Source organism: Patella vulgata, chromosome 6 (assembly GCF_932274485.2).
Source record: "Patella vulgata chromosome 6, xgPatVulg1.2, whole genome shotgun sequence".
NCBI lineage: Eukaryota > Metazoa > Mollusca > Gastropoda > Patellidae > Patella > Patella vulgata.
Genome location: NC_065884.2, coordinates 55,526,709 through 55,553,414, shown reverse-complemented (window position 1 = coordinate 55,553,414; position 26,706 = coordinate 55,526,709). Strand labels below are relative to the sequence as shown.

Genomic DNA, 26,706 nt, shown 5'->3' with positions numbered 1-26,706 from the left:
ATTGCCACTGGTACACGGGGAGGCTACTCTATTTAACAAAGCTTGTCCAAATTTCCTGCTTGATCTACCAGTAGCTTCGCGTATTATAAATAAAAGAAAGATGGCGTCAAGAGGAAAAAATGGAAAACTTCCAAATCTTAAAATTTGTGTGGATAACACGGAAGATTTAGAGAGTGAAGACGACATATCAGAAGAAGAAGAAGTCCCGGGAGCCAGAGAAACGATATGTGAAAAAATCATTGTCACAAGAGAAGTGGTTTCTTCGTCATCAAGCAGCAGTAGTGGAAGCGACAGCGAGTCGTCGAGTGATAGTGAACAAGAAAGCGAAAGAAGTGACACAGAAAGTGTAGAATTTAATGTCAAAATTACTGGGTTAACAAAGAAAGACAGTGAATCTAAAAAACACGAGGTCAATAGTTCTAATATGTGTTATTCTACAAATTTACTAGATTATAGTGACTATTTCAATATTTATATTCAAGCTCATTGATAATAGTCACTATAAGTTAAAGTTATAACGGTCATGATATGACCATTTAATCATCCATAAATAATAGACTGAAAAATGCATGATACTGGATCTTGGTCGATTTGGAAAATATCCTTCCATGTTTATACCCACAATTCTAACCCTAACCCTTCAGTATAGTTTTACCGACAATTCCACCGTTTTTACAGAGCTTCAATTTTAAAACGTTTGACATGTAATAATCATGTAAATTGTAAACCTAACCCAAGAATTGTAGAAAGATATCTTCCAGATCGGCCAAGATCTAGTATTGTGCCTGAAAAATGGCTACGAGTGTTGGCCATAACATCCAGGCACTTTTGAGTTAAAAATAGGTTAGATGCCCTTGTTTTGAAATTAGTCTCGCTTAACCAGTCTACCAACCATTATATGTCTGATTGACAGGCCATGATAATCAAGACTACTTTTTTTACGAAACATAACAGAAAGCTGGAAGAAGAAATTGAATTTAGAAACACACATGTTAATTAGGCAACTCAACAATTGTTTTAAGAACCTTGTAAAAGTAAAATGAAACTACTGCTAGTATCATGTTCTTGCCTAACCTGAGTGTTTCAGAGGTATTATTTGTACTAAAACAAAAAATGACGTTCCTAACGGTAAAGCTGCTGTAATGACAAAAAGTTAATTACTGCTATTCAGAATCGTCAATAATAGATTTTTTACAACTGTAATATTTGAAAGATCTAATGATATTATTAGGTACATTTATACAGCTACGGCATGTATTAATAATATACATATCCAGGTCTATGGTTTCACTCAAATCCCATGTGCAAGGTACATGTATCAAGCCAAGCCGCGACACCCGTAACATGTACTCATAGAATTATTAACTATACTCACAGTAAAGTCTGAAAACTCAGCTGGTTTTATGGGAATTAACACATTGATTTAAAGAATTGAAATACATGTACATGTATTCTGTCAGATTATTATCTTGTGAACTCTACCATTCTACATTATTAGATTGACAATTACAATAGTCTTTTATATATTTTTTCAGGTTACGAAAAGATATGAAAATAAAACTGGTAATTTTGTAACAGGACTTGATTTAACATCTAAGGTAATGGCTAATCCCCACTTTTATCTGAAATGTAATTTTTTAATCGAATGGTGATTAACTCATTCTTTTGATAATTTCATTTAATGACTTATGGATCCAGGGGGGTTGGATGGCTGAATGGTTAGCGTGCGCGCGCTGTATCATAAAGCCTGTCATTGAGTCAACTGGCGTGGTTTCGAATCCCCCTGTTGTACGTGGCAAGGAGTAGGGTCGCCTGTCAAACCTCGTGGGTTTTCTCTGGGTCCTCCAGTTTCCTCCCACAGCTAAAGACCCCTACACGCATGTGAATTCTTGAAATAAAATTAAACCATATGTTAGTCCCGAAATGACCTAGTTTGTGTCGAGTGGACGTTAAACCCCATTTCTCTCTCTCTCTCTCTTATGGATCCAAATCGATCCAAACAAAACTCAATCTGATTAAAATACAGATCTATATTTCGTTTTGTTTTTTTATACTTTCGATGGCCTCTACTACGTGAAGATCTGACCGGTTGTATTGGAAGTTTGCATCAGGGGTCATACGAGCGACTTTTGAAACTATGACTTCAGACATTTGATTAATCATTCAGCTTTGATGTTTCTAGTGAAATATCCATAGTTCTGTGCACACCACACCAAGAATTCACCGTAACAGACCCATTTCATTTGGCAATCGGTCACATCAAACAGAAAGCAGGTTAAATACGGCGTAACAACTCTTCCAGATCATAGCTAGTGTAGTAAAGACAAGAAAAACAAAATTTTGATCCATAAAAAAATGAAACGAAATAGGATCTTTGTTTTAATCAGATTGAACAAAACTATAATTAGTTGATTCAGTGTTTTCTTTTTTGAAACGATATTATTTATTAGGTGTACTGAGTAGGCAGGCCTGTCATTTTATTTGTAGAAATGTCAGGATTTACATCACTTATTTTGTAACTAAAAACAGTAAAGTATCGAGCCAATCTGGGTGCACAATTAAACTTGAGACAGCATAAAATTATTATTTATAGTTTATGATTATAGAATACATGTATATAGTTTATGGGGAGTGTGGATGTAGGCTTTTAGAAACTTTCCTATTTGCATAAAAGTTATCAAAATGTATTTGTGTTTTACAGGAGGCTATAGAGAAGAAAGATGAAAGAGCTAAGAGGTTTGGTTTGCCTGTTGTTGAAAATAAACCGTTAGATCAGTCAGCTCTTCTGAAAAGGTATGTACATGTAGCAGGGGACACACTTTGTAATATTCCAACTGGACATTTTTCTGTGTACTGAAAAACAAGAAATAGATAAAGAAATTATTGTGAATTGAAGAAATGCCCATTGAAAGTAATGTGATCTGAAGAAATGCCTTTTTGAGGCTGAGTGGCTTCTTAAAATTTAAACAACAGAAATAGAAAATCGATTTCTTCTATTAATCACAGCATGTTAACGACACTGCTGACCTAAAAGGTGCACTATTATTTTTAACAGACTAATATATGGTGGAATAAAAGTTCTGTTTAAAAAATACTAAAAAAATTAAGTTAATATATTTACTCAGAAATCAGTTTCATTGTATACCATGGTACAGGAAAAATATATAACAGTATCATGTATGATTCCAAGTTGTGGTTCACATCTGTTGAAAATAGCGTCAATTTATTTGGGCAACTAACTGATACTTTATTTTATAGATTACAAAATAGAATGGGGTTAAACTTCCTACTTTTCTGCACCTACTTTTCTAATTAAGACGTGCATACTTCATGCAGTGTGCTATGGGGGAAATTTTGCCAGGACAGCACCATCAAGACCTACTTTTTTTTTTTTTCAAATTCCAACTGTGATGGTTTTATTACTTGTACACCAGTTACAAAGAAGAAAAAAATGTTGTCATACAATGAATAGAACCATTGTATCAAATAGAACCATTGTATTGTGTAAACAGTCGTCCAGTTATGTGTTGAATTCGATGGTTGTATGGATTGGTTGTAAAAGCCGCTTTACTCTAATTATGTATGTTACAATTGATATTTTTCAGCCTTGGTTTAAAACAAGAAGATGTTGATAAAGGTGAAAGAGGAATACGACTTGAAGCTATACACATCCGAGGAACAGACGAAATGAGCACCCAAGATCTCTATAAATATTTTGGTGAATTTGCTCCAGGGGGAATAGAATGGATAGATGATTCATCCTGTAAGACTTTCACATTCAAACTTTTGTTTTATATATCAAGTTAGAAATGGAAAGCTACCAAATAATTATTCTACTGTGTCAACCTAAAACAGTCATTGACACTTTAAGTTGATGATCCATCTTTTTCTATATTCTGATGTAACATTAATCAAAAAGGGCATTCATATTGAGGAAGATGCCATAATATCTAGACAATGACTTCAGCTACATAGGTTAACTTTTAGACGAATTCTACATGTAGGTACCAGAGCTATCCTTAATTAAAGAATGCATTAGTGATGTTTACAATGCTATCATATCTTTTAGTATGGCATCTCTTTTTCTCAAAGACTGTGGGCAAAGTTCAAATAAAAAATTGATCTTATTTATTTTACTTGTTAATAATTACTAGGTAACGTTGTTTGGTTTGATCCTGTGACGGCTGCTAGAGCCATGTCATCGTTAAGTCGGGATTATGATACTGTCATGGCTGAAGAAGAAGAAAAAATAAATGAAAAAGAAAAGAAAAAAAAATCAAATGTTGAAGGTAATTTTTTTTATTCAAAATATAAAATGTCACATAAGGTGAAACATGATATTATTACACCCAGAAAATATTGTAATGTAACTATGGTGGATTGGCATATGGTCATCATTTAAAAATTAAGTATTTAGTTTTTCATCTAAAAATCTTCAAGAGAAGTGAGTGGGCAAAATTTTAGGATGTTATATCTTTTTCATCATTTATTATTTACTGATTACCAAAAAATAAATGAATACAGCACTGTATTGGCAGTTGTAGTGTTCAGTCGATTATTGGTTCCATGTAGGTAATCGGCCTACAAATGCCCTGTCAACCTATAACTGGCTATTTTACCTGGCTACATTTTCAGTTGTTATCAGCACTGAATTCTTAGGGATTTATATATTATGTTTCATCGTCAGCAGTGATGTTGATCAATATCTGGCGGCATTGCATAGATATTTACATAAACACTTTTTTGCGTCATATCAATATTTTTAAATCCCTAAATGTTATGGAAGCCGAGAAATGTCAAGTCATTCATAATTTTGGTATTAATTTGGTTTTATATTTTCCATTTTGGAAAGTATGAACAGGCACAAAAGGACTGTCTTAATAAAAGGAGATGGTCCGACTGTTTCCATATTTTAATAACAGATAATACTTACTAGAATCAGCTTTTTAGTTAAAAAATAGATGATGTAAATAGAATATGCTGAAAATGTCTGTCAAATTGCTTCACTCTGAACCGAGATATTAGCAATTGAATTTTAGGCCTAGCCTCGATTATCATTATTAAAGTCGGTACAATAAAAAACAAAGTCTTGATTATCCATTTTGACGTTAAATTATCCGTCACAAAATGTATTCAAATCCAGTAAATATCTCCGGCTAATGATGGCGTCTAGAGTTGATTATGGTCTGGATAAGTTAATTAATGTCTGATTAATAATTTATATAACATTTCAGGCCTAAAGAAAGACCTGCAAGTGGCAGTTTTAGCGCTTGCATAATGTATGTTTTAATACCACACTAAATTGAAGATTGTGTTTGCCATGTCATTGGCATTTGACATTAGAAAGAGTAGAAACTTAAGTAAAAGATAATTTGGAAATAACACAATGATAGATCAGAAATTGTTGATGATGTCACTAGCACACCTAGACATTTTTGTTAAAGGTTGTCCATGGAGCCCTTGTCTACATTTTTGTTAGAATATAAAAACTGTTTTCTTCAAATCAGCTAAATAATGTTGGATTATTTATTATACTTTTTTATACTCTACTAGAGAAAGTTAAAACAGATACTGAAATGGTTGAGAAGGAAAGTGAAACTGTTGATACTGATGTGAAAAAAGAAGTAAAAATGGAAGTTGACGACGATGATTTAGATTTAGATGCTGCTAGCGATGACGAGTCACCAATAACGCAGAAAGATAAAGAAGATAAAGACTCTGAAATAAAGCTCGACAAAACTGATGAGGAAACAAAATCTGTATCTATGGATCATGGTTCTTCATCAAATGAAGTAAGATATGTAATGTAATAATGAAATAAGATATGTAATGTAATAATGAAGTAAGATATGTAATGTAATAATGAAGGAAGGTTGCTTTCTATATAATATCTACAGATAGAGATTCGTATGATGAATTATTTGTCCCAGAATTTTGTAATCTTGCTTAGAAACATGACGTAATAGTACTAGAGTTTAGACATAATACTTAGCCGCAGCTTTATGTTATTTTTTTTTTGAAAAAGATTTTTCATGTTACTACTGATACCTGTGTTGGGATAGCTAGTATCTCATTGTATTTTGCCCATTGTTATAAACAGATTACAAAAATTGTGATCCAAAATCTTGATAATTTGCATAATGCTTTTGCTACGCAAGTCCCACGACTGCATAGCAATTTTGTATACAGATTGTATTAAAAACTGTAAAAATTAAACCATAAATGTTTATTAAACATTAATAGACAGCGATATGCTTACAATGGTACGGAAGATATATATCTCAGCTCATCTCAAATATTAGGATTGAGGGGCATACGCCATACAGTGTGCTATGAGGGAAATTTTTCCCGGGCACCGGCCTACTCTTATATCAAATTCCAACTGCCAAGGGATCTTTTACGTGCACGCCAATGTGTACATGGGACCTCGGTTTTTCGTCCCATTCGAACAACTAGACAGCTGTCCTTGTCAGGCCCTCCGTCCTGCATCACTGACAAGGGGACGACGGGTTATCAAGTAATCATTCAAAATTTCAAATTGCACTGAATATACATCTTGTTTGTTGGATAGGATGGAGAACTATCCCATTGCATGTTTAGAAAGATATATATCTCAGCTCATCTCAATTATTAGGATTAATGAGTTATCAAGTAATCATTTAAAATTTCAAATTGTACTGAATATGTATCTAGTTTCTTGGATAGGATGGAAAACTGAGGTTCCATTGCATGTTAAGAATCTCCCGACAATTAGAAATCGATTTATTGGTCAGCCATAGTGCCTCTGTTAGTCCAGTTCGTGCAGAAAAGTAAGACATTGAACCCAATTTCAATTCACTTTATTCAATTCAGTCCAGAAATATTTGCCATCAGTTAATTATAAGCAATAAATTAAGGTACTGGAATTGTTTTAAATAGGAAAATATAAAAGAGGAAGAAATAAAGAAAGAGGAGAAAAATCACAGAAAAAGAAATGAAATAAGATGGCCTCCTGGAAAATGGCGGTTTGGTAATCCACATCCGAAATCAAAATTTATCTTTCTAAGATATGCCACCAAAGGTATGTTGGATTGTCTGATGTAATTGTTGTACCATCTTGTAAATTTGCAATCTGATTAAAACACAGATCCTATTTTGTTTCGTTTTTATTGTTCAAAATTTTGTTTCACTTGTCTTTACTACACTAGGATCTGGAAGAGTTATTATCATTGACATGTTCTGAATGGTGTGAGGAATTAACCAATGAAACTGTCTGTTACTGCGAGATTTAGGCGTGTTTTGCACAGTACTGTGGGTAATCCACTAGTAACATCAATGCTGATTCGTTAATCAAATGTCTGACTTCATAGGGTCAAAAGTCGCTCGTATGACGTCTGACGCGAACTATCGCTACAACTGGTCAGATCTTCATGTAGTCTAGGCCATCAAAAGTATAAAAAAACGAAACGAAATAGAGATCTGTAGTTTAATCAGATTGGTAAATTTGCCTACCTACATCATCCCATTGTTAGGATTAAACTGGCACTCGTATGAATTATAGTTCTACCACTAGATCATTAGAGTAATATTTTCAGGTAAATTATTTAGATAACAGTTTTAAATGATGGCTCCACTAATCTCTAGTGTTTCTACAATGGTATTGTCACATGAAGTTGTGATGTTATCATGGTTGATAAAGTTAGTTGTTAGGCGATTTTGTTGATTAGATTTTCCGGCGTGGTTTCCCCTTGTTAGTGGTGCAGGACAGAGGGCTATTGTTGTAATAACTGGCTTTTTCTATTACAGCTGATAAGAAAGTTATTGGTGCTGAGAATAAAAGTAAATATTATGTCAAATATGGAAACCCCAATTATGGTGGTAAGTATGGTACTTGACTGTTTAAAATTGATGAATGTTTTTTTTTTATATATTTGTCAAATGATAATGTCGTTAAATGACTTTATAACAAACATCACATATCAAGGTGTTACATTTATCTCACCAACTGTTCATTCAGCGAAAAACTGAGGTCCCATGTATGCTTTGGAGTGCACATAAAAGAACCCTTGACAGTTGGAATTTAAAATAAGAGTAGCATCGCTGTCCTGGCAAAATTTCCCTTATTTTATTGCACACTGCATGGTTACGCATGTCTTCATTTACCCACTCGGTGCAGAAAAGTAGGACGGTAAACTAATTGTGACCACATAACTCCAGTTTTATATAATTTACACTGGTTTCTGGTTAAATACTTACTATTAAATGTTTAAATAATTTAGCTCCTGTTTACCTCTCATATCTTTTCGAACTTTCTATATCTGGTTGAACATTACATACATCAGATCAACTATTTTTAAACCCTAAAACTGTTCATTGAATGTTCAATTATTCTCTTATGGTCAGCATTCTTTTAGTTTTCAGGGGGGTTGGATGGCCGAATGGTTAGCATGTGCACGCTGTATTATAAGGTCTGTCATTGAGTCAACTGGCGTGGTTTCGATTCCTCAGTTGTACGTGACAAGGAGTAGGGTCGCCTGTCCAACCTCGTGGGTTACCTCCGGGTTCTCTGGTTTCCTCCCACTGATAAAGCCCCTTATGCCAAGCGAATTATTGAAATAAAATTAAACCATATGTTAGTCCCGAAATGACCTAGTTTGTGTCGTGTGGACATTAATCTCCATTTCTCTGTCTCTCTTTTAGTTTTCAAGCCCCTGTTCTATGGAATAATCTACCATTAAGTTTGTGATGTTGCACATCTCTATATTCTTTTAAAAAACAACTTAAAACACAATTATTTAATCAGGCTTTTAACTGACTCTGTATACAATCGTTAACATGTCCATAATCATGTTGTTTATTTATGAAAGGGCACACTATAAATAATAATAATAATTGTTTCGTTTCATTTTCATTTTCATTTCATTTCCATTTCATTTCCATTTCATTTCCATTTCCATTTCCATTTTCATATCATATTGTAAAACAAATGTAAAGAGTAATAATTTATTTCAGGTCAGAAAGGTTTAATAAGTGGATCAAGGTGAGGAATGTATTATTGTTACTTTTATCCTTAACACAGAAATGACAAAATTTGTCAATCTAGTAAAAACTTAGACATGTTTTTTTTCGTTTCATTTATTCAGTTTATCACTCACAAAAAAAACCCACTGTAACATCAGTATTGACTAATCAAATCTCTAAAAAAAATGTCTTTCAAAAAATTTTGTAGAATTTCTCTGTATCACAGTTGATTGGTCGGTTGATCTGAAGTCTACCAATCACAGTCTTAGGGGTGATGATTTTCCGTTTCAGAAAATAGCAAATTCCGTTTTAAGTATTTTGAATTCCGTTATTTTCCGCTTCAGAGCTGAGCATATTCCGTTTTTTCGAGATAAAATGTTATTTTATGAATAAATGAATAAAACATCTTAAAATGCCTTTTATTACAAAACGGATCATTTTGAACCAATGATAACAAATGTTGAATTGGGAATGACTAGTTATTCTTTAAACCTGTTTCCCGAATTAAATAACAGAAAATTACATCTTGTGAGCTTGTTTCATCTTTTTAGCAGACAAAGCCATTTTTCTCAGCTGCTAGTTGTAGTCGCGATTTATACAGAAATCTTCGTAGTTACCGTTTCTTCTAGAATAAGGGCTGGATTCACAAGGCTACGGCATATTTGTGATGTCACATGGTTAATGCGGATAAACACGAGTCACGAGCCCGGCAGGAAAATAAGAAGTAAATGAAACAATTTTTACTTTTATGAAGTGACAGAAGTTTTTTTTAAGACAGATATATACATTACAATGTTTAATTCAAGTTCAACTACAGAGTAATTGTATACAGGGATACCTGAAAGCAGGGTTTTCGTTTCGAGTAAAATTATGATTCCTAAATGATGAAATGATAGTAGCTAAATACTAAAATAGACAGTAACAAAACCATGCGATATCATTCAATATTTCCGATTTTTATGAATAAAAAGATGAAATACTTGGATAACTGCAAAATTGTTTTGAGTTTGTGGTTAGTATCAACAAATATCAGCTTTTCCGTCTTTTTCCGTGTGAGATTTCAAATTCCGTGATTTCTGCGTTTTTTCTGTGATCACGGAAAATCATCACCCCTACAGTCTGCACAAATTTAGACCAATGTGACTTGAAGTAAACAGCCGTATATTATAACAAAAAGAACTGTTGATTATATAGCCACATTTAATATGAATATATTGTTGTCACTTGTCCAGCTACAATTTTCTGTGAACACTATAGGTCTCTTTCAAATTCACACAGATTTTTCATTTGGTCATAAGATTTCTGTATTTGTGAATTGGTGTATTAAAGATCATTTATCAAACATGCAGGCATTAAATTGTCAAAATTAGAGGGGTTTTTTGCAATCTGATTAAAATACAGATCACTACTACATAAATATCTGACCAGATGTAGTGGAAGGTTGTGTCACTCAGGGGTCATGTGAGTGGCTTTTGACCCTGTGAACTCGAACATTTGATAAACCAGTCAGCGTTGATGTTTCTAGTAGGTTATGCACAGTTCCGTGCATCGCACACCATGAACTCGCTGCAACAGACCTTTTCATTGGCTAATCCCTCCCATCAACCAGAACGCGGATGATATAACAACTCTTCCAGATCCAACGTGTAGTAAAGACAAATAAAACTAAAATTTTAACTATAAAAAACGAAACGAAATAGAATCTGTGTTTTAATCAGATTGTTTTTTTTGCTACATTTTTGTCTTCCTCTCCCGAACAATGTGATCGATTTCAACTCAATTTTAGTAGATATGGTTTACTGAGGCTATTTGGCATCAAAGTAATGTAAACATTGTAATTTATTAGTTTAAAGTTTTTGAATTTAAAATGTATTTTAGGAAGAGACGCTATCGAGCTGTCAAGAGAAATGAAGAATATGAACAAGTGAAGAATTCAAAGAGTAGTCGCGTGGAGGAGGAGGCAGAGGACGGGGAAATAATGGATGATGATGATGATGATAATGAAATAGTTGAAAAACCCAAAGCACTTTTTACAGACAAAAATAAACCTCGAGGTATAAAGTTTTTGATAATTATGAATATATGTTTATATCATTTATGTATCTTGCTTTTGGGAAGCCGATTTATATAAGCCTTTGGCTTGTTTCGGTATCCTGTGAATAAAGTATTGTTTAAATAAAAAAAAACCAGAACATTTTCTAGTAACGAGCTGATCATTGGTTAAACACTATCGACAATAAATGTATATACCAGAAAACTTTGGAAAGTATGGAGATTTGTCTGTTCATGCATACATGCTGCAGAGATGTTGTAAGTAAAAGCGGTGAACACACTAGCTGAATGATTCAGCCGAATCAATTGGCGTCAGAATTCGCCTAGTGTGTCCACTGTCATTCGACAGAATTTCTATTCGGCCGAATGATTTGGGCGATTCAAACAAGTTTGATATATTTGGCCGAATTATATTCGCCTAGTGTGTCCACTTTCGCCCCAATGTAGAATTCATTAGCCAATCACCACTCATCATCCCTCATATCGAGAAGTCACGTGATTGTTTGAAGACATGGGCGCCGCCATGTTTAATCATGTAACTTGAAAGGTGATGCAATCGACTGGTGAATCGAGTGTGTCCACCCATTTGGCACCGATTGATTCAGCCGCACGATTCAGCCGCATGATTAAGGTGTCCACTGCTTAAAGAAGAGACAAGACGCTTAATGCTTGCTTTACCTAAATGATGTTGGAGAAGTAGCTGATGCCCTACCCATCATATTTAAACACATCTATGTAGTTTGGACATATATTGTCGTCAACCCTGTCCCTCAGTTGGTCAAACTTTTCTTGTAAATACTCTAATAGTAAGTGCAGGGGGACTGCACCACACAAAATTTACACAAAAACAAATACACGGACAAGACATCACACTCAGGAAAACACAAACAGACAGACAATTCAAAAAAAGTGAATGGATCCGGGGGCTAGTCGTAAGTGTCCACTGCGCTGTTCAGTCTCGGATCTGTAGTGACACAGACTGATTTATATTTCTGATCATATTTTTACTTTTAGAACTTGTGACACCATACATGATCGTAATTTTTGAAATTGTTTTGCAGATTTTTAATTTTCACTCACATTTTGCTTATTTCAACTTGAGAACAAGTTTTCAGTGGAATTTTTTATCTTGTTTATCATGTCATATTGTACATGTGTTTACAAAGATGTGTTTACAGGGAAGAAAGTGAATACTTCTCGCAGGTCCCTTGATCGGAAATGGGTTTTTCTCTGATGCTCATACTCTTCCCTATGAAAATATAGTTATCATTTATTTCAGGAACAGCACCTTTAGAATTAGATGATGATGGGTTAGATATGGAAGCAGAATTACAAGAATTACTCGGACCCCCTGTCAAGAAACGTTCTATGAGAATGTATGCTGATGATATAGAGGCACAACAGAAAAAAACAAGGTAATTAAACCATTTTGTTGGAGTAGTTTTTTAATCCCACAGTAGTCTGTGCCAAGGATGCTTGGGGTTGTTTTGTCTTGTTGATCATCTTTCATTTTAGTGCAACAAACAAAAGCTGTATACACATGGAAATTGTTGAATTAAAGAATTACTGTAATTGCCTCAATTTCAGAAAATTCTTTCTACAAGTTTTAAAAAAAATGTAATTCAATTTTCAAGAATGATATTTGACAGGTTCTAAATTATTGTAGCACAGTAAATCATTTCCTTGTGCTACGGCTTTAGATATAGTAAAACAGAAATACAATTATTTTCAATACAAAGTCTTCCACTGCAGAAACATCTAGACTAGTTTTCTCTGAATTTCATATTAGCATGTCGTCAGAACGTCTAAGTGGATTTCAATCATAACCAGAGGGGAAAATTTATACTTTTTCACTTGGTTTTGATTTCTGCTTGTAATTCACTTGATTGATTTCAGCCGAATTTGGTAGGTATGTTCCTTGAGTGGTTTTTATTCAGATCTGTTCAAATACAATTTACAAGAAGTATAGGGGTGAGGCTTGGTGGGACATGTAGACATATTTTTCTTTTTTTTTTATCCATAACAATGGACTAGTTCAGACATTTTCACAAGGACAGGGAAATTATTAGTATATTAATAGTTTATCTTAAGGGGTCAGACTACCCGAAAAATGCTTTCTAAAATTCTAAAGCTAGTGAATTGAAGATGGCACAAGAAGTTAGGAAATGTGATAAACAGGGTAAACTAACATTAGTTTTTATAGTTTCTTGGAAAATGGTGTTTAAAACATGTGCCTCACAACAATATTTTGTCTTTGGAGAAATATTTTGATAATTTTTGAAATATTAAGGATAATTCAAATTACTTTCTGTCTGATTCTGTGGTAGATATTAGTTTATATACCCTGCAAATTTGGCGAAGATATCTTAATTAGTTACAGAGTTATAATGTACCTATGTTTTTCATAATTTTTTCCCCAAAAATGTGTTACCCTGGCAACAACTTTTGTTAAATGCTAGTTGTCCCTTGTTTATTACATTTCCTAACTACTTGTACTATTTTCAATTCAATAGCTTTAACATTTCAGAATGAAAAATTTCGGATAGCCTCCCCACTTAACACTCTGATGGGCGATTAGGTCCACTTGGGCCATTAATTATAAGGAAGTAATAAGGATATGTGACAAGAAAAATTGGTTACAATATGATCCATGTGATCTGAATAGCTAATTGGTTCAGATCAAACTATAAATCTAATTAACATTAGATCTTTAATTTGATCTAATTTGGTCTACTCTACATAATATCTAACGTTTTTACTGGGTAGTGATCTACTAAAACTTGGCGAAGGTGTTCACCAGGTGAATGCCTTGACTGTGTTTGAGGATTAGCACTTTATGATTTCTTTTAGCAAAGATAGGCAATTCCAGACTTCAAAACTTTGGGACATAACTGTTTATTAGACTGTCTGTCCGTCACACCCTTTGGAATATAATAACTCTGTTTCTAATTGATGTAGAATGTTCAAATTTTGGTGTAGATGTTCACTATGTGAATGCCCTGACATTTTTGGCACATACTAACAGAGATAAGGCATTTGAACACAATCATTTTGCTTTTAATCGGTACCTTAACTGAGTTCGATAATGAACATTTTTTGCTTAGTTTATGCATAGTGATAAACAATTTGATTATTAGATTAAATGAACCAGTTGTTAAAAATGTGTTATGTAACATTTAGATAAAGAGCTGGCTATTCCTGCTATAATGGTTCAAAAATAAATAATGCAAATAGAATATATTGAAAATTTCATTCAAATTACTTTATTCTGAGCGAAGATATTAGTCTTTGAAGGTTTGACAAGATGTGTGCAATTTTTGTAACCACCGTCCTGGTTGTTTGAGGCTAAGTCTCGCTCCTCCATTTTTAGATAAAATCAGAAAATGACCGAACCATTCTAATCTACTTATCCGACGGCATCATGCCTAGATTATGGGCCTATCATGTTCATAAATGCGTAATTAATAGTTTATGTAACATTCCAGGACTAAAGAAAGACCTGCAATAGGTAGATTTAGCTCTTGCATAATGTCTGTTTAATGAGACGGGAGGCATCAGTCTCAATATTGATCTGTTTCATCTTGTCATACCAACTCTATAAACCTCAGAATGCCTCGTTCGGCATTTCTGTCCAAACGAGGCAAAAACGTGTCAAAGTTTTTGCCCCGATTTTGCCACGTTGTAACGAGGTAAAAAGAATACCTCGTTTGTCTGGAGTTCCAAAAAAATACCTCGTTTGTCTGGAGTTCCAAATCGTGGTTTTTTAAATTGCCCTGTTTTTGGAACGAGGTATTTTGTTCAGAACGAGGCTGGGTAAAATTGCCTCGTTTACTAAACGAGGTATTTTATCCAAGATAATTAGGGTTTCACACTGCGTAGCTTGTGTGAAACACTATTGTTTTTGTTAAGATTATTATTCTTCTTCTTATTATTATTATTATTCCAAATTATTTTTGATTAGATCTCAGCAACTCCTTGTCGGATCGTTACGATTTCTTCGGTTTTACTGGAAAAGTGGGTGTGACTTAGAGGATAAAGCTATTTTGATCGTTCTGCGACAATGCGAAATGTCCGAAATCACCGAAGCTATCGTTTTTAGAAATATCGCAGTAATTTTAACAATAATCATTGGATTTTAACTTTCGATACATTTTGGCATAGCCGGACACAGGGCACATAGCTATGCTACTTTTGATTTTTGATTTTCGGCAAATCTTCACAGATATTAGGCGCCAAATTTCGAAAATTAAAATTTTTACAAAAAACTTTTTTATTTATGAATATTTTTTAGTCGTGCTTTACACGAAATTAACGAGTCATCTGACATGAGCAAAAATCTAAAAAAAAATTGTCTCCATAATATTCCTTGGCCGCCATTGGCTAATTCAGTTTTTCAGTCCTAGATTAATTATTTATTGTTCGATTTGTATAAAACAAAGTTCATATATATCCTGTTGTCTCAATTCCCATTTTTTTGTTCCCGATCGAGTTATCTGTCGGCACCGAAAGTGGCGTAATTTTGCCAAAAACTAAAATTTTGACAGTTAGGTACCACTTTTAGAAAGCAAATATTATTTTTTTCACAGTTTTATTAATTTCGATTCCGTTTTCGGGCTATTTCGATTAAAAGGTGAAAAAAGGTGTAAAATTAAGCTATTTACAACCCATCCAGCGTTTTCATATTTTAAAATATTACTTCGTAACTTTCATAAACTCGTTGCAATAATCTATATGGAGAGAATGTATGTGAAAATTAATTTGTAATATGCGCAGTTGCCGAGAAATGGTCAATTTTGCATGAGTCACTCTTTACGCTATTGTGCCTGTAAAAGAGTCAATTATTATTGGATTTCCATAAAAGTGACACCATTTGATGCATAATGTCAATTGTGACTTATTCAACTCAATTTTACATTTTCAATGTCACCGGAAATGACGAAATTTGGGCAAAAACTGTATTTATAGCCTTCGAAACAAATAATTTATTCAAATGAGTCGTATTTAGTGTTTGTTTAAGATTTTGATATTTGATTCTAATCAACTAAAAGAATGAACCCATACGATCATATAGATATCACAAAATGGTTTCTAACTTGTTCAGTTGCGGAGAAATAGGCAATTTTTAACAGGTCACTTTTCAAGGTTTTTTGTCCACAAAAGTGTCAATTATTATTCGATTTTCATAAAATTTTCACTGTGTGATACCTAATGCCATTTACGATTTCATACAAGTAATTTAAGATTTTCATTATCACCGTAAGTAACGTCATTTTGGCAAAAACTGTATTTTTAGCCTTCAAAACAGATATTTTATTCAAATGAGTCTTATTTGTATTGTTTTTAAAATTATGATATTTGATTCCAATCAGCAAATAGATCGAACCCATACGATCATACAGATACCAGAAAATGGTTTCTAACTTGTACGGTTGCAGAGAAATAGGCGATTTTCTACAAGTCACTTTTCAAGGTTTTTGGTCTATGAAAGTGGCAATTGTTATTCGATTTACATAAAATTTTCACCATGTGATGCCTTATGTCATTTCTGATTTCATAAAACTAATTGAACATTTTCATTATCACCGGAAGTACAGTACACATACATGTAACAAATGTATAAAATGAATTGATATTGCTGGATTTTGTTGATTCGGCGTCCATTTTATTTGATGTGTGCAATGCTTATGTGGAAACCTGTTTAATGGTTTCATTGGTACCGGAAGTAACATGTTTAGGGTAAAGTGGCACCGGTGAAACCCGTCATTACTGCATCGCAGTTCTAGTTATTAGCTGTTTTTGCTGTCAACAAATATAGCCATACAAATAATTTTCGGACCATCATGTGACCAATTGCAGATTTACAAATTAGATTATTTATTTGGGACATGATATTGTTCATAGTTATGGCTTACTACACTGGAGTTCTATTGTGTATAATAAACGCTTCCCAAGCGAAACAAAACATAACAATGTCACGTGACAATATTACATATGGCGGATACAAGCATTCTTTGATTACATGCTGTTTGGTTTGATTTTTAAATAATACGGCAATCTGTATTTATGGGAAAAGGAGAATGAATTTCCCCAAATCGAAAACTAGATGACTGGATTATTTATTGAATGGAAAGTGAATATTTTATAAACAAAAATATTCGGATTTGCAGTTTTCTAGCTTAGGTGGATTTGTGATTTGAATCTCGAACTCAGTGTTTTATACATTTTATTATAAAATTGTAATAAATGTTTTTCATGAATGAATAAAATCTACAATTTAAAACAGTACAATAACATTATGATTCGACGCTCTACAAATCACTAAAAGTATAACAATTGCTTGTTGAAAAAGTGTTACTAAAATGATTTTTTTAATGCAGCAAAACCTACTGGACTGTTTTACTTAACTTATTAGTTTTTAAACATATATTCAAAAAGAATGTGTCTTTTACAAATTTCAATATAACCACAAATGGTTGATTGTTTTAATGCTTAGATAAGTATTAATGCTTTGTATTTGAAAATCAAATTATATAAGCGAAAAATATTAAGATACATTATTTATATCTTAAAACAACGCCCTTACAATATTTATCAGTTCACTAGTTACAATAAAATCATGCATTATAGCTATTTTTATTTATTTATCCCTGGTGCTTCAAATTCAATTTAGGGTGCATCAACATATTTAAAAATATGTTTTAAAGCTTTAGCTCATTTTATTATATCTTTCTACCATAAATAATGCCCGAATTTAAGTATACCAAAGGTTAAAGAAGAAATATGAATAGTTTTTGAGTCATTCAGATATGACTGTCAAAATTGTCATCAGCACGCATGTTTTTTAGGCTAAAGTCTAACCAGAAAACTTAGTGTCAATACATAATAAAATTTATATTCCATTAATCAATTCCATTCCGCCATTGATTTGTCATAAACTCGTCATTTGTGTTCATGGGCATCAGGGTCGAGATGGCAACGTTATATGTTTTATTCGTCTAATTTACTATAAAACACCATTCGGTTCGCGTCACGGGTTAACGGCATATTAATACTTTATTCACTGAGATGGTTCCTTTACTTGTGGTTTATTTTTCGAATTGCTTTTTGTATTTTTTTTACAGAGGTTAAAAGTTTAAATGGAAACATTTAAGCACCTTCTTGTAAAACCGTTGAAAGATTTAAGTGTGTATTAGGGTGTTAAAGATTAAAAGTTATTCCCTACAAGGTGGTCCCCTACGGTTCTTACCATACAATTCAGCTGTGAAATAACACAGTTTCTTTCATTATGTGTACAACAATGAAACTAGTTCAATTGCAATTTGTCTAAACCACGGTGTTGTGATGTATGCATCTAAATGTTTCGACGACCCACCAATCAGTAGTAGCATGATGATTAAATTTATCGGACATGGAATGTGAAAATGCTTTGGAACTTTCAACTATAACACCTTGCACTAATTACTCAATATAAGCCAAAAGGATCCACCTTGTTCATTTATAGTCCGGCCCTGTCTTCAGTATTAAAATATTATAATGTCTTCAGTATTAAAATATTATAATGAACACAAAGTATATTAAGTAATCCGTATAGTAGTAATGTCAATCACGGATTGTGGTTTTTTTTTTGTTGTTTGTTTTTTTTGCAAAATCCAAAATAATTACGATGTTGTTTAACACTCACTTTACTTTGGTTACCGGCCATTCAGCCATTCGGGTCGTACATGTGTGAAGTATACAGTCATATATACAAACGCATAACTATAGAAGCCTATAACTACAATTCTTAATTTCTACTTTTCGCCCTCCAAAACACGAAAAGTCTTAAAGTAGCAGTCGCGACAAAATGTGAGGCGACAGCACGCTATACAAGCCAAAATCTTCTCGAAAATAGGAAATTAAGAAATAATACACTGCGATAATAGCGCCCCACGTTTTTTCCTAATTTCTTATTTTCGACTTGCAGTTTGGCTTGTATACCGTCTTGTCGACTTTCGACTTAGTCATATTTTTGTATTTATTGATGTTAGTAAAATGTTACTATGGAGAACGTAAATTTCAGATTATTAATTCCAGACTTCGTAATTGTAAAAGTGCTCTAAACTTCCATAGATTTGTAATGCATATTTCACATAATCCGACATGGAGATGTGGCCATACTCAAGAAGACAGCGACCATTATTTTCTGCACTGCCCAAATTATTCGTCTCAGCTTATCTCAACATTAAATACCATTCCATTTAAATCCATAAATACAAAAGCGTTCCTATATGGCGATACCAACGAAAGTAACTCGTACAACGAAGTGAGTTTTAGTAAAGTTCACAAGTGTTTAAAACTAACCGAGCTTTGAATAGATAAGGTAATTGGCAGGCGACGATGATTGATGTTAAATAGTGATGATGATGATGATGATGATGATGACGATGCTGACAATGAAGATGATTTATTTATATATTTATTTATATATTTATTTATTTGTATAAATGTAAGATATAATACCTTTAAACTATTCATCAAAGTAGTTTAAAATCCATCAAACGGTTCAGACGAAGCCGAAGATGTAAAAATTAACTGACTAACTATATTGAAATTTGTAAAAGACACATTCTTTTTGAATATATGTTTAAAAAATAATAAGGTAAGTACAACAGTCCAGTAGGTTTTGCAGCATTGGAAAAAAACATATTAGTAACACTTTTTCAACAAGCAATTGTTATACTTTTAGTGATTTGTAGAGCGTCAAATCACAATTTTATTGTACAGTTTTAAATTGTAGATTGTATTCATTCATGTAAAACATTTATTACAATTTTATAATAAAATGTATAAAACACTGAGTTCGAGATTCAAATCACAAATCCACCCAAGCTCGAAAACTGGAAATCTGAATATTTTTGTTTATAAAATATTCACTTTCCATTCAATAAATATTCCAGTCATCTAGTTTTCGATTTGGGGAAATTCATTCTCCTTTTCCCATAAATACAGATTGCCGTATTATTTAAAAATCAAACCAAACAGCATGTAACCAAAGAACGCTTATATCCGCCATATGTAATATTGTCACGTGACATTGTTATGTTTTGTTTCGCTTGGGAAGCGTTTATTATACACAATAGAACTCCAGTGTAGTAAGCCATAACTATGAACAATATCATGTCCCAAATAAATAACCTAATTTGTAAACCTGCAATTGGTCACATGATGGTCCGAAAATTATTTGTATGGCTCTATAGAGCGTACCCGATACATGACCTATATACATGCCGCCGCCATGTTGGTGGACAACAAAACGCGGCCTCTTCGTAATCATGGTAATAGATTTTAGTACCATCCAACATTGATTGTTTTTCAGAGTAAATAAATATAAATACGCCAGAAAATAATTTACATCTTTGAAAAGAGCTATGAACGTGCTTTTCAGTGATACGTAATATAATATCTGGAATTTTGTATTAAGACCCATATTTTTAATTTAAATACCCTATTCCCGTCAAATAATACGAGTTTCGTACCACACTGGACTTTCATCGCTTTTCAAGGCATGTAAATATGACTGTCCTGGAAAATTATTTATATACTTGAAAGGGGCAATAAACATGCTTTTCAGTGATAGGTAACATGATATATTATGTAATTTCGTATTCAATCTATATCAAATCGAGCAATGTAACAGCGCTTCACGTTTGAGGCGATCGATCGCTGTCGCTCAAATGTCATTTAAGACAGGTTTTTCATCGCTCTTCCGTAGATAAAATCGCTCTCGTCATTTCTTACAAAATTGTCCCCCCCCCCTCAAAAAAAAAGAAGAAAACCCCGAACCCCCAGACTGCAAATAAAGCCCAAGTTAACGAATCCACGAATATCGTCCAATGAAAATTTTATTTTTGGCACCTAAAATAAGTAGCCTTTCGCTGAATTCGATACTCGGTTCTGGAATCACGATGCCTAAAGTAAATATGTGCTTGAAATATTTTTGTTAACGTGAAATTATTCTATTAGTTCCTTTTTTTTTTTTTTTTTGTATAGGCCTTATGGCAAATTATATAGCAACTGCACATCTACGGTACTACATATTGGTCATTGAGGTTATCGATCTAAAATTAATTCCAGCCAATAATACTACAAAGTGTGCAATATGCAAATAAGATTGTTCGCCTTTGTGCTTGCACGCTGTTAGCTAATAGTTACTGGAAATTTTCCGGCGTTTAGACGGCTCTAACCAATGATAAAATAGTTGGCGACGCAGCGGAAAGTCTGCATTTTTACGATATTTCCTCTTGATTAAAGATGAATAACAGAAATAATAAAATGATTATATCGAATCAGTGAATAATTATTATACCTCAAATTAAAATTTACAAAAAAAGAAAGAAAATATATCCAGTGAGTCAGAACAGTTTTTCAAACGTTCGATTCATCATCACCCTACGTACGGTATCGAGCTTCTCACACGATTTTCTATAATAAGTGTGTGTGTGTGTGTGTGTGTGTGTGTTTAATTAATGGGTTTGTTTTGAAAAAAAATTAAATAAAAATAAAAACTGAATTTACATGGGTCTCGAAATGTCGCGTCAGCAACTAACCCATTAACTTATAATTTTCCACGTCAGACATTATCCATGTAGGTACACAAACACGATGCAGCTAGTTCGCCTATATAAATAAATATAATGGTAATTTTTTAAAAAATACTTAACGCCGTAGAAACAGAATTTTATATTATTTCATATTAACAAACACAACACCGCTCTGTCGCTATAAACGCGTTATATGCCACGATCGAATTCGGATTTTAAATAAAGAAATTATTTTATACCGGTTATAGCCTATAAACAAACATCGTTTTGTCGCTATAAACGCGTTATGTCACGGTCGAATTCGGATTTTAATAGAAATTAAATATAAAATTTAAAATACATAGACAAAATCTTTATTCAACATAAAAATCACATGACAAAAGCGCAACAATAATAATTCCAACTGCAATCACTTTGTAACTATCGGATCACGTGTAGTCTGGTTCTCCACCGAGATGGCGGCGGCCAATGTGTGTGACGTCATGTGAATTAACTCTTATTTGTTGACAGCAAATACAGCTAATAATTATCTTGGATAAAATACCTCGTTTAGTAAACAAGGCAATTTTACCCAGCATCGTTCTGAACAAAATACCTCGTTCCAAAAACAGGGCAATTTAAAAAACCACATTTTGGAACTCCAGACAAACGAGGTATCGGGGCAAAAATTTTGAAACGTTTTTGCCTCGTTTGGACAGAAATGCCGAACGAGGCATTCTGAGGTTTATAGTGCAATATCTCCATTTATACAAAAAATGTGAATTGAACATTCTGGAACTCAGACGGATATGTTAGTCCTAAAGTAACCTAATAAGGGGATACCTTCTATTTGTTTTATTTTTTAAAATTTTTGATTTTGTTTTAGTTTTTAATCCTGCATTCGTCTATGTTGTCTTTTACTCTTTCTCAAAAACCTGATTTACCTCATTATATATATATATATATATATATATATATATATATCTTTTTCAGACCAAAGGTATCAAGTGGAGGATTAACTATAGTAGCTGATGCCAGAGAGGGTATAGAGGCACGATTAGGTAGAGAGGTTGGCGACATGCGTGATGCCAGAGATCGAATATCGGATGCCAGACAAAAATTTTCTAGTGCTAAATCTAAACAAGATCGAGATGAGGACTTTTCTTTCTCTCATTCTTCAAATGATTTACGGTCTAAACTTAAAAGACGGAAACCAAGTTCTATGGACAATTTACCAGGAATTAAAATAGAGATATTTGATTAGCAGTTTGTGTGGATAACATGGTTATATTTACAACATTGTATGAAATAATTTTTAAGTTAAAATCATTTTTGTGTGAGTGAATTATTGTGTATGTGTCTTTTGGGTTGAATGCACAGCTATTGCTTAGCTAAAGTTGTCTGTTATCCATTTTGAATATCTAGTTATGGACAAGTCCAGCCTTTACAGATTCTTTATATTTTATTCATTATTTAGTATTAAAAAGTTTCATCAACCATGCTCAAGCTGAATTACAAATCAATTTGTCCTGTGGACCGGGTACAGATCCCCAGAAGCTATTCAGTAATATTCATCTTGATATTCTTAATTAACTTTAAAGAGGCATTAGGTAAGATTAGATAAAGGGTTAGTTCTTGCTATAATAGATAATGTAAACAGAATATGCTGAAAATTTCAGTCAAATTGCTTCACTCTGGACCGAGAGATTAGTGCTTCAATTTTAGTGTTAGTACGATAATAAACAAAGTCTCGATTATCCATTTATACATTAAATCATCCATCACAATATGTAATCAAATCCACTAAATATCTTGGGCTAATGATGGCGTCTAGAGTTGATTATGATCTTGATAAGTTAATTAATGTCTAGTTAATAACATTAACTAACATTTAGATAACATTTAAGGCCTAAATAAAGACCTGCATTAGGCAGATTTAGCTCTTGCTTAATGCATACTTATGTGTAATAACAAATACATGCCTGCTATGATATTCTGACAGTAACCTTCATCTCCACTATAAACAAACAAGAAGAGTCTTGATTACCCAGAGCCAGATGTTTACGAAAAGTAGCTCCAATAAGTGATGAGCACATGAACACAGACAGTTACCTTGATGACATCTTAGTTTATTTACCTAATTAAAGACGATATAATTTGTACTGTGAAAACTTATTTAATAATAGATTATACATAAAATATAAAAGAATCTGCATGTTTGTAAATATTAAAGACCCCTAGTGTGATTTTAGCGTTATAGGAATCCCTGGCAAACTACGGGTCTCTAATTGGAATGTCAGTCCAAAAATGGTTCAGTTCTGCTCATTATTTACAAAGCTATGATGAATTGAAATTCCATCGATCTATGCTGCTCGCTATGTAACAAGCCTGCCGTCATCTTTATCGGCCGCGAAACTAAACTGATTGAATCCAAGCCAGGTTATCTGGTGTGTTTTTTTTATTTGTTTTTTTAATTATATTTTCCGAAAAATTATCCATCGTTACTTTAATATTTTATAATTAAAATGTCATGTCCTTCAAGAATTATCAATATTGCATTTCTGGTTTATCAGCTTCTTAAATTGATAAAATGCTACTTTTAGCTACAGGATGATCTGTGCATTCGACTCAAGAGATTACATAGTGTGTGTATGTTATATGGGGAGAATGGTTCATTTTATTTTAAAGAGAGAAACAGGTGTCTTATAACATTGTCATTTATACATCACTGATTACTTCAGGGATCAATTTACCATGATCACATTTGTATGTTTGTACACAATAACGATTGTATATTTAAAGGAACTTGATGACGTTTCATTACAGCTTTAAAAATATAATGAATCGTAAGAATAGCATTGATTTATACATTGTTTTAGTGGTATTTTGTAACTGAATAACACATGACACAATTATTTGGAATACAAGTTACTTAAAAGTTTATTTCTGGCGAGGGGGGGGGGGGGGGGGGTGCCGAATGGTTAGCATGTGCGCGGTGTATCATACCATCTGTCATTGAGTCAACTGGCTGCGTTTTGATTCCCTGTTTTAGGTGACAAGGAGTAGAGTCGCCTGTCTAACATCGTGGATTTTCTGTGGGTCCTCATGTTTCCTCCCACTGCTGAAGACCCCTACGCACAAGCGAATTATTGAAATAAAATTGAACCATGTGTTAGTCCCGAAATGACCTAGTTTGTGTCGAGTTGACCTTAATACCCATTTCTCTCTTTCTCAGTCTTTATTTCTGGCGAGGGTTTTTTGTTTGATAAATATGAGAGAACCCTCATTGAAACGTCGTCAGAAATATACTTCTCTAAGTAACTTGTATTCCATATAATTATGTCATGAGTTATTTATTTATACCATTGGGTATCGACATCATTATGGGGACCAATTGTCTACATGAGAAATTTGGTCATATGGTGCATTCTAATGGCTTGGATGATTGTAAACAGATGATAAGATCTGATAATCTATTTAAGTTTAAAGAGTTCAAATTTTCGCAGTTTTTTTAAAGATCAGGACTGGTCTAAATACCACAGATTATTGCCAAATCGAAATGGCATGCTGCTATTTGCTACAAGTTCCTTTAGCAATTAAAAGAGGGAATTCTACAAACGTATATATAGTCGTGTTGGAGATTTATGTGGCCGTATGTCAGTGACATCTTGCTTGGATGCTATTTGTCTTATACACTTCCCATCAAAAATATCTTTTAAAGTTACAATTTCATATTTTTAAGTTATATTTTTAAAATGTATTAAAATAAAGCCCTAAAATAGATGGTATCTATAAACAGTCCTACCTTGTTAAAGAATAATCCTATTAATCCGATAATTCACTATTGCCAGTGGCAAAAATATCATTTTCAACTTCAAATTCAAATGTTTGAAGATAGCTCATGGTGGGGAATAGGAAAACAAGGGAGGTAATTGTGTTATTATTTCCGGTGTGATTTTTTAAGTGTGAGAAAGATAACCTATGATCGTATAATAGTGAGTTGACAACCTATTGAGCAAAAGACATAGAAATAATTATGTTTTGACTTTCTTAGAAAATATGAAATTGTAACTTTAAATGTCTGGGGTTCCATCTTTCTGTTTCTAGTGAAATTTGATATGGACTTTATATGCAGTAGACACAGGATAAGTTAAGTTATACCTCAATTCATCATTTATTATGAAGTTAATCCCTATTCTATATCTATGAATTACTAGATCATTTCAAATTTAAGTATATACTGTAATATATAGTCAAGCAGTAGTAAGAAGTTTTATTTTAATCCCTTCAAGTGCCTGGATGTTCAGTTTAGCCCTGTATTTTGCAGATGAGTGGATCCACTGGTCATTGTGGCTGGTCGTTATTATTTCCTACACATGGAATCATACATAATTTCACTTAATGGTCACCAATTTTCATTAGGTACCATGCCGAATACTACATTATGTAAGATTTAGATATAGAGATGGCCAATCTTGTAATAACAGTTCAAAAATAGATAATGAAAATTGAAAATGTTGAAATTGTCATTCAAATTACTTTATTCTGAGCAAAGTTATGGATGTTTGAAGATGTAGCAACGATACTTGACAATCGAGACAAAATCAAATCTTGATTATCCGTTTTATTGTTAATTTAAAATCTCGTGGGTGTTCTAATCCATTTAAATCTCAGCCATCCGATGGTCCAAAGAGTTGATTATAGGCTTGAGATGAGAATAAATGTCTAAAAAATAGTTTATATAAAATTTGAAGCCAAATAAAGGTCTGCAGTCGTCAGATTCAGGTCTGATATAATGCATTTCAATTATAAAAATAAGTTACTTTCTGCGTTCCAGTCAAGTTGTGACAACAAGCACTTCAGATTCAATCTAATTAAATAGTCTTTTTTAAAAAAAAAAATGATGAATGATTAAATTGTTGATGTCCTTGCAGTTTGCATTGAAATATTGTGGTTAAACGAACTTTATAACTTATTTTAAAAATGAAATTATTAAATGATTGTTTTTATATTAGAACTTTTACAATTACCTGTATTTTCCTTAAATGAAGATATGTTGATGTAATGGTTTATTTGTATAAAATCTTCAATAATA

General features: G+C 33.0%; 1 protein-coding gene across 1 annotated transcript; it reads left to right on the top strand.

Annotated features, from left to right (window-relative positions):
* Positions 1–101: 101 nt before the first annotated feature.
* Positions 102–26,706, top strand: LOC126825191 (nuclear cap-binding protein subunit 3). Its single transcript, XM_050554686.2, has 12 exons — positions 102–409; positions 1,536–1,598; positions 2,702–2,793; positions 3,606–3,763; positions 4,155–4,289; positions 5,554–5,792; positions 6,919–7,060; positions 7,786–7,857; positions 8,992–9,019; positions 10,879–11,054; positions 12,332–12,467; positions 22,605–26,706. The coding sequence occupies exons 4-12, from the start codon at positions 3,688–3,690 to the stop codon at positions 22,873–22,875; spliced, it is 1,275 nt and encodes a 424-aa protein (XP_050410643.1). The 5' UTR covers positions 102–409; positions 1,536–1,598; positions 2,702–2,793; positions 3,606–3,687; the 3' UTR covers positions 22,876–26,706.